Raw genomic sequence first — 10,132 nt, forward strand, 5'->3', positions numbered from 1 at the left:
AATTATTAGAGAAGTACTCATTAGACCCTGGACAGGTCGCCAGACTATCATGGGGCTGACACACAGAAACAGACAACCATTTATACTCACATTCACACCTACAGGCCATTTAGAGTCAACAATTAACCTAACGTGCATGTCTTTGGACTGTGGGAGGAATTTAATGCAAAATAACATGAACTTGAATTGATGTGTTGTGCTTTGCACATGTTTAATAACAGGCAGTTTTGTTTAACATGTACATGTTTGGGACAAAAAGAAAACTGAAATTAGTAGGTGCCAGCAGAGACACAAGTCTGTCTCACACTTCTGTCCTCTCCCTGCCTTCTTTACAAAATTCACATTTGTGACTAAGTTTGTTTAGAACAATTTATCTAGTTCAGTCATTTTCAGTTTAGATAAGTAAAATACTCAAAAACCTTCACTTTATATTTATCACTTGATGAGATCCTGCTACATACATATTTTTATATTTTTACATGTGTATATTATACGTCCCAAGAAATCTTTAACAGAAATTCAGCTGCACACTTATGCTTCAGTTAATCTTATATCTGATATATATTTTAATCTAGTTGAAGAAATGGCACAGAGATGCTGCACCAGACAGAGAGAGATGGAGATGGAAACCGAGTTTGCATCAAGGTAACGTTGCAGCCGACCACATCCAAAGGTGCCCGAGGACGCCAAAGAGAGCCACTGAGGGAGAAAAACGACTTAAGCCAAATTGCACCGTTGGATCCAAAATATCCAAAATGACATGTTCTACACAGAACCTGCGAACACTCCATACAGCACAATCCACCAATCTACCCATCAAAGGTTATATATAAATACATTTTCAGAAGTGAACGTGTTTGATGATTATACTAATAAACAAATGTATAGTCAATTATTAAATAAGGTAATTTTAAGAAATTGATAGTCAATATTAGATGCAAGAAGAATTAGGAAATCAGTCAATAAATTCTAAACCTGAATTAGACCACGCCTAAATTTATAATATGAAACTGCTTCACAATCTCCCTCGATGGTTCTTAAATTATCTGCTGTTGAATGATGCATTAATTCAGTCACTGAATTGACCTGGTCACATTTAATTTGTTTCTATCCATAAATGTTCAACATTGTATTCACTGTAATCCTTCAATTAACCTTTATTCAATGTATTCCTTTTTCCTTTTGTTTTATGATTTATTAAATTATCCTCTATTAGTAGTTTAGTCATGTAGTTAGTCAAATAAACATTTATTTTATAAAGAACTTGGGTTATTTGATTTGTGTGTGTATATAAACAACTTGAATCACTGTTCACCATGCCCAAGAACTCCACAGCAAACCTGAGATTATGAGACTCAATTGATCTATATACAATTTAAACATTTTCCCTATTTTGATAAAATTGGGTGGCACCTGGGTAAATTCTGATATTAAAACTAATTGTTTGTGATATTTGAAGCTGAGTTTCACCACTCACCTCACATTTTACAATACATATATATATTGTGATATTAATTATTGATTGATGATTAATCTGCTATATGCAATAATGCCACATGATCCAAGTTATTTGTCATCAGCCTGCTTTGTCAATTACTAATAATATTGGTATTACTACCAACATATTTTTCTGCCTTTACATTTGTATTGTATAGAGAAAAAGTATTAATTCTGTCTGAATGTTTTATGACTCAATGCCCCGAGCCATGACTGCTTTCTTTGTGTTCCTCTCTGGTCGCAGCAGGATTATGTAACATTTGGGTCCAAAAAGTGCCACCAAGAGACCAAAACTGGAGGCCAGGATGGCGAATACCTCCACTGCATCTGCATATTTGCCTGGTGAGCTGACATAAGCGGGGACAAAGGCCACCCACACAGCACAGAAGATCAACATGCTGAAAGTGATGAGCTTGGCCTCATTGAAACTATCTGGAAGATTCCTCGCCATGAATGCTAGTAGGAAGCTGAGGATGGCCAGTAAGCCAATGTAACCCAGTAACACTGCAAAACCAACTGTGGATCCGACTACACACTCATAAACTATCTTGTCATTGTAGTATTGAGTGTTTTTATGAGGAGCTGGTGAAGCTGAGACAAGCCAAGCAGTGCAGATTGCTGCCTGGATAGAAGTCAGAACCATAACTGTCCCTCTCTGCTGCACAGCACCAAACCACTTGAGACTGGCTCCTCCTCCTGGTTTGGAGGCCTTGAACACAGCCAGAACCACCATGGTTTTCACCAGGATGCATGACACACAAAGTACAAAGCTGATTCCAAATGCTGCATGTCTCAGTTGGCATGTCCACATCCTGGGATGGCCGATAAACAACAGTGAGCAGAGGAAACATAATTTAAGTGATATCAATAGCTGGAAACTCAGTTCTGAATTGTTGGCGCGTACTATAGGGGTGCTGCGATGATAGATGAAGATGCCCAAGACAACAGCACAGATGAATGTGCCCAACAATGTGGTGGCTGTCAGGAAGATACCTAGAGGCTCTTGATAGGAGAGGAACTCTATTTTCTTAGGAACACAGTGGTCACGCTGGAGGCTGGACCAGAAGTCCTCTGGACAACTGGTGCACTCCATGGAGTCTAAGAAAACATTGATAGTGTTAAGATCAATGCTTAATTATATCCCTAAACTGCAATGTTTAAAACTGAATACCAACCAGTCTTATTGCTGATCTTTCCCTCAGAACAAGGGATGCAGTCAAAACAGCACTCAGGTTGCCCCTTCTTTCTGGCCATTCGGGCACCTGGAGGACAGCTCTCACTGCACACTGACCGGGGTGGCTGTAGGGAAAAAAAAATACATATCTGTTATTGAGTCAAATAGCTATAATGAGTCATGCATGGTACACAACATAGGTGTCTAAAAAATCAGAAGCAACCTCTTTGGATTCAAAGTTCCAGAAGATTTTGTCTTCATCAAGTGTGAGTTCTTCACCTTTGGCTGACTCTTTGACCTCGCCCACACTCTCAACTTTAGTTCGTCCATCAGGGAGCCACAGCCAGTTCATGACATCATATATTGGTAATGCATCACCATTCTCATCAAATGATACTTGATCACCAAATGGTGTGGTGAAGTTGACCTTTTCCAAGTAATACACAAGCTAAGAATATCAGAATAACGGATAGAGGAAAATCAAAAAAGACAGATGAAAACTCAATTCTATATGACCATGGTGAAAACAGTGGTATCTAGTATTCAATAATCAACCTGTCTACTGCACCTATGAACATATGAAGATATTAACAATTCCAACAAAGCATTTCCATTAAATTGAAGTCACTGATATTACTGTATACCCAGTGACAATATACTCTGACCTGATAATATTATCCAATGCTGTCACATTGTTATAGGGGGAATTGTTTCAGCTATCTGCTATGCACTGTAAGATTAGTAATCTTATAGCTTTGTATTTAATCCTATACCTGAAATGTTACTCCACAAGATAGCATAGGATTTAGTCACATGAACAGGTGGAGTATAAACTGATATCCCACCTGCCATAGCTCCAGTCTTTGCAATCTGGCACAGCTGTGTCCGCTGAAAGGCCCTCTCCCTGGCACACAGCGCAGCATGTCATCAAGAGCATACGCCAGAGCATACACAGCCTTGTACACGTTATACTCTGGCCTGAGGTTTGAAATGTCCAAGAACTCAGTCTCCACACTCTCTAGATCTTCCTGTCCAGTGCATAGTACTCCCCCAGCCTCCACCCAACCTGCTGGAGGTGGTGCAAATCTACACTGAAATGTGTATTCCCAAAACTGATTTACCTGAATGTATTAAAAACTTTGTGTTATACATGATGACATCATACTGTATTATTCTTACAAATACCAGATTACTACACTTTGTCTATATCTGTCTGTAGATTTCTGCTCAATTCACCAAACGTTATCATTAGATAATGCCTCATTTGCATATTTAAACATAACATTTCAGAAAACAAGTAATACAAAAAATAATTTTCTTAGTATAAGTTATCAACTGGGGAAGTTTCATGGTGTTATCTTAGATTTGTAACCCAAATCAGCAGGAGTGTTTTCAAAATGTATTGAATTTTATAATACATATCCTTAAAGACCGTTTTCTCAAAATGAGTTATGTAAAAACCTTTGCCTCTAATATGTCAACAAAATGAACTAACAATTTTGAACATAGCATTAACCAATGTTCAGATTTAAACATAAAATTTCAGAAAACTTGTAATAAAAAAATAATTGTCCTAATATAAGTTATCAACTGGGGAAGTTTCCTGGCAATATATATTAGTTAAATGTTTTAACCTATACACCTGGGGTGCCTCCACTTAAACTCACCACATTATTTCCGCGGCTGTTCTGTTGTATGTCAGGACGTATTCTTAACAGGAAGTCCCTGAGTCCTGTTATTTCTCCTCGACGGATGGCAATGCCCAGTGCTCCACTCAGGTGCGGCATGAAGTGGGGGGTCTGGAGCACAGTAGCTGCAGTCCAGGATTCACTGGCCATCCACTGCAGGCCTGTCACATTCTGTCTCACCACCTGTGCATTGCATTATATAAAATATATAAATTCATACTGTCATGACACGATTGATGTCTTGTCTCATTCAAACACATGTAAAACCCTTTTATTTCAGACAATCAAAACATTAAGTTGTAGAATTATATAAACATATAATTAAGCTATAATTGAAGCCACACCTCTTCCATGAGGTTAATCACGTGACTCTGAAGTGCAAAGACAATGACCACACGAGCTGTAGATTTCCTCATCAAATCCACAATTCTCCTTAGTTCAGCTGGGTCTTTGCCCCAGGGCAAAACTTCTAAATAGGCCAGACAACCTCCACCAGACTGAGCCAGATCAGATTGGAAGGATCGTGCAGCGTGGAGTCCATAATCATCATTACTGATCAGCAGACCAGCCCAAGTCCAGCCAAAGCGCCTGAGAATCTGAATCATAGCACGCACCTAAGTAAATACAGAGTGGAGGGATTAATGCACAGGCAAGAATAATCTCTCAGTGGGGAACCTTCTAAACAGATTCCACAATTGACCATGTTTAATTGGTGCCTTTCAGCTTTGTTATCTGAGACCAAACGACTCCATCAATGGCACAAACAATCTGACAAGTTTTACACAAAAACAACATATTTTTCATTGCAGTAAAGGGATGTTATTTCAAAGGAATGTTTCAGTGCACATGCTTTTTTTTAATGCATTCTTATTTTGCCGATTGATGGTCACCTGGAAAGCATCACTTGGGATCGTCCTAAAGAAGGATGGAAACTTTTGCCGGTCACTCAGGCACGAACATGTGGCAAAATAACTCACCTGTGAAAGACACAGACTGTACATCCTAAAAACATTCAAATCCTTCATTGGCTGATTAGTCCAATGTTTACAATTGACATTGCATTTCAAATTAAAATACTTTAAAAGAATCATGGCGGAAAACTTACCATAGGTAATCTGTACAAACCTAAGACAGTGGAGATGGCGATTGAACGTCTAGAGGAAGAATCACCCACAATCCCAAGGATTGGAGGGGTTCCTACACAGGTCTTGTCCAATATAAACTGCTGGTCTTGACCACTGGCTAATGACAACGCTGCACGGAATCCAATTCCTAGGTTGACGCAGTTATCATTAAGACTGTATCCAAGAGTCACATTAGGTAGCAGGTTGGAGTTTCTATTGATCTCATCAATAGCAAAGGCCATGGTCTGGGCCTGTCTGAATCCTAGAATACCAAAACTAACACAAAAATACCATTGTTGGAAAATACAACATGATACAGTAACTGTGCTGACATGAATGTGTTGCACAATTACAGATTTTGCAAAAAAAATAAACCAGTTGAATAGCAACAATTATTACAATACTTGATTAACAATAAATAATTAGAGGACACAAGTAATACGTCTAAAATGGCATAAATACACAATGTAATTCTGACAGAGTAATATCTTTTCATATAAAATACATTTTACTAATGGGATTAGCTTCTTCCAGTTTCTGCATTTTGTTGTTTCCCTGACATACTGACCTGTGGCAGGTTGGCTGTTGTGGCTCTGAGGTAAAAGACAGGTCAGGAAAGACAGAAAAGAAATGGATCGGAAACAGCCCTCCCAGAACCACATCACCAGCCTTGTGCATCCCATTTAGAGGAAACTGTCCCTGTAACCAGCAGGAGGTGGAATGCAGAGGGTTCCCTCCAGCACAAGAAAAGTAGGAATACAACAACACAGAGCACATGAGCAAGAGGAGGTTGATATCTAAAAATGCCCCCATGGCTTTCCTCCTGTTTACTCCTTTTCTGACTCTGTGTCAACCCCTTTTATCAATTTGTAGCATTGTTTAAGTTTGCACACCACCCATCAGCGCATACGCAAAAGTAAGGGCAGGGCCCAATATGTATTTCATTGGAGACTGGTTTTGTATCGAGGTGGAATTAATTTGTGCACTTTTAATGTCATCTCACCGAGGCAATTTTAGCAACCTTTCCAACCCAAATTGAAGTTGTGGATGACCGCTATGATTGATGTCTACTGAAATTTGCGTGTGATTTGTGGTGTGATAAGCATACCACATTAAACTCACCAAATGCTCAAATTAGCCCCGAGTATGTCCAATAGATGGTAGCAGCATACCAAGACCTTCAGTGAAATATTACATCTTCCCTTGTTCTGTGTTTGTTTGATGGAGAGTTTTTGTATGTGGCTGGCAACCAATATTAACTTGGCAGGTATTAGATATGATTAGTTCTGCAGAAACATGCAGGACAGATTTCCCCATTAGTATGTCCAAATTGCAGTTTTATAGATTTGGTAACTGTATTTCTACGATTACAGGCAGAAACCTGTTACTTATTTACATCAACACATTTATTGTGAGTGCATGCACATATTTTTGAGATTACTTAACTCTATTCCCCCTAAAATGAAGTAGAATATTGCATCAATTAAAACACTGGCTTTGTCTGACTCAAACACATAAAAGCATCTTATTTAGGACGCATTTAAGTAAAACATGCAGCAAATCCATGCAGGCTTAATGGCAGAAAATAATTATAACAGTAAATACAAAAACAAAAAAATTACAATTCTTTTCTGTATAATGTTAGGCCATTGCATAGTCATGGCTTCCAGAAGATTAGTTAATGATTACGTACTTAAAACATGAATGAGGATCTAAATGCTAGTGAACTATTAGTTAATGAGTAACTCTCAATCAAATTTTATGGATGTTTTTGTTTTAATGATTTTCAACTTGATAATATTCAGGGATGTGAATTGTAATGTTTATGTTGTCTGAATATGATGAATAAAACATCTGTTAAGAATTCTGCTGTCTCCTATTTTTTAAAGGAATCAATTGTAATGATGATGAATTAATGAGGGACTCCTCATTAACTATTCAGTATTGTGTCTCACTTTACTGGGGGGGACACAAAAACAATAAGTAATGTTTAACTAATCAGTAATTAATGAGTCGTTACTAGTTTTGTAATGACTTTTGATTCAGAGTTAATCAGGAACATGTCATGAAAGTGGTGAAGTCAAGTCAATTTCAATTGTATTTTTATAGACCAATAAATTAGTCAGAAAGTCAAAAATATTCACAAACTAATCATTATTTAATGATTCATTAATATAGGTTCTCCCTGTCAGTTCTCTAGTAACTCATCATTATCTGCTATATAATACTCCATTACAAATTATTAGTGAAGTACTCATTAGACCCTGGACAGGTCGCCAGACTATAACAGGGCTGACACGTAGAAACAGACAGCCATTCATACTCACATTCACACCTATAGACCATTTAGAGTCAACAATTAACCTAACCTGCATGTCTTTGGACTTTGGGAGGAAGCTGGAGATCCCGGAGAAAACCCACGCTAAAATGGGGAGAACATGCAAACTCCACAGACAATGGCCCCAAGCCGGGTTTGTACCTGCGACTCTCTTGCTGTGAGGCAACAAATTGGAGCAACGAGTGAAGAAACAAAGGAGAATTTATGGCCTACTCCCTGGGTTTTAAGACTACCTACATTCCTTTGAGATGTTGGCTCACAGTCGCCCAAAGACACATGCAGCTGTGAATGAGACCAAAATGGAAATTACATTTAATGCAAATGAACATGTACTTTAATTGATGTGTTGTGCTTTGCTAACATATGTCTAATAACAGGAAGTTTTGATTAACATATATATTTTTGGGACAAGACTAAAATTGAAAGTAGTAGGAACCAGCAGAGACACAAGTCTGTCTCACACGTCTGTCCTCTCCCTGCCTTCTTTTGGAAATCCACATTTGCGACTCAGTTGGTTTAGTTAAATTTTTTCTAGTTTCACTCATTTTTAATTTAGATAACTCAAATATTCATGCTGATAAGTAGTTAATCATAAGCTGTAGATAAAACATTTCCTTTATATTAATCACTTGATGAGATCCTGCTACATAAATATTTGTACGTGTGTATATTATACATCCCCAGAGATCTTAAACAGAAATTCAGGTGCACACTAATCTTATCACATCTTAATCTTATATCTGATATATATTTTAATCTAGTTGAAATGTATTACACCTTTTAATGTTGATTGTGAACCATATATAAATTGACTAATTTTGTTAAATATGCTTAGAACATATAGAATTAAGTTCATGATAATTAACTCTGCTTACATTTCCTTTAGTTTCATGTTATGTTGGTTACTTTTATCTCATCAAAGCTCACAGTCTCATAAACCCAGCAGTCTGTCTTTTTCAGAGCAACCGCTCCCTCTTCTCGGTTGCTCTCACCCACACTGGATGGCTGTTTGATATGCTCTGAAATTAATCTTATCTCTTCATTTACTGTGTAATAAGCGCACATATTTATCAACATGTATAGGCCTTTCTCTGTAGTGTTTGTATAGCTACATGTTTTGATAACAAGGTTTATCTGTGTTGTGTAATTGGTTAATTCCTTTTAATTCAATTGATCAAGTTTTATTCAGTGGTTTATATCCTAAAAATGTTTAACATCTTTCTACTGCAGATGAAGACAAGATGTTAAATATGAAATAATTAATTATGTGAAACAAAATAAATAACACAACCGGGGGCACGGGCTGCTTGCCTGAAAGAACGACTTTAAATAAAAGACATTTTGATCTGTGAGACACCTCAAGCCACTCCATACAGCACAATCCACCAATCTACTCATTAAATACATTTTCAGAAGGGAAAGTGTTTGATGATTAGACTAATAAACACATTTATAGTCATTTATTAAATAAGGTAATTTTAAGAAATTGATAGTTAATATTACATGCAAGAAGAATTAGGAAATCCATCAATACATTCTAAACGTAAATTAGACCAAACTTAAATTTATAATATGAAACTGCTTCACAATCTTCCTCGATGGTTCTTATATTATCTGCTGCTGAATGATGCATTAATACCAAAACTAAATTGAATTGATAGGCAAACATCAAACAACAAATTCCAATAAGAAAGATATCAGTCACTCAATTGACCTGGTAACATTTAATTTGTTTCTATTCATAAATGTTCAACATTGTATTCACAGTAATCCTTCAAATATCCTTTATTCAGTTTATTCCTTTTTCCTTTTGTTTTATGATTTATTCAATTATCGTCTATTAGTAGTTTAGTCATGTAGTTAGTCAAATAAACATGTATTTTATAAAGAACTTTGTTATTTGATTTGTGTGTGTATATAAACAATTTGAATCACTGTTCACCATGCCCAAGAACGCCGTAGCAACCCTGAGATTATGAGACTCAATTGATTTGTATACAATTTTAGATTTTTCCCTATTTTTATAAAATGGGTGGTACCTGTGTAAATTCTGATATTAAAACTCATTGTGTGTGACATCTGAAGCTGAGTGTCACCACTCTCCTTCACATTTTACGATACATAAACATATTCTGATATAAATTATTGATTGATGATTAATCTGCTCAATGCAATAACGCTACATGATCCAAGTTATTTGTCATCAGCCTACTTTTTCAATTACTAATAATATTACTATTACTACCAACAAATCTTTCTGCCTTCATGTTTGTATTGTATAGAGTAAAAGTATTAATTCTGTCTGAATGTT

The 10,132-nt window shown here is 36.8% G+C and overlaps 1 protein-coding gene across 1 annotated transcript; it reads right to left on the reverse strand.

Moving 5' to 3' along the window:
• Positions 1–1,684: 1,684 nt before the first annotated feature.
• LOC119491775 (extracellular calcium-sensing receptor-like) lies at positions 1,685–6,176 on the reverse strand. The gene is made up of 9 exons (XM_037775989.1): positions 6,052–6,176; positions 5,465–5,759; positions 5,250–5,336; positions 4,704–4,973; positions 4,339–4,542; positions 3,517–3,792; positions 2,895–3,119; positions 2,673–2,796; positions 1,685–2,595 (listed from the first exon to the last, which is right to left on the reverse strand). The coding sequence occupies exons 1-9, from the start codon at positions 6,159–6,161 to the stop codon at positions 1,685–1,687; spliced, it is 2,502 nt and encodes an 833-aa protein (XP_037631917.1). The 5' UTR covers positions 6,162–6,176.
• Positions 6,177–10,132: the final 3,956 nt, after the last annotated feature.

The sequence above is a fragment of the Sebastes umbrosus genome, chromosome 7 (genome assembly GCF_015220745.1).
Source record: "Sebastes umbrosus isolate fSebUmb1 chromosome 7, fSebUmb1.pri, whole genome shotgun sequence".
Taxonomy (NCBI): domain Eukaryota; kingdom Metazoa; phylum Chordata; class Actinopteri; order Perciformes; family Sebastidae; genus Sebastes; species Sebastes umbrosus.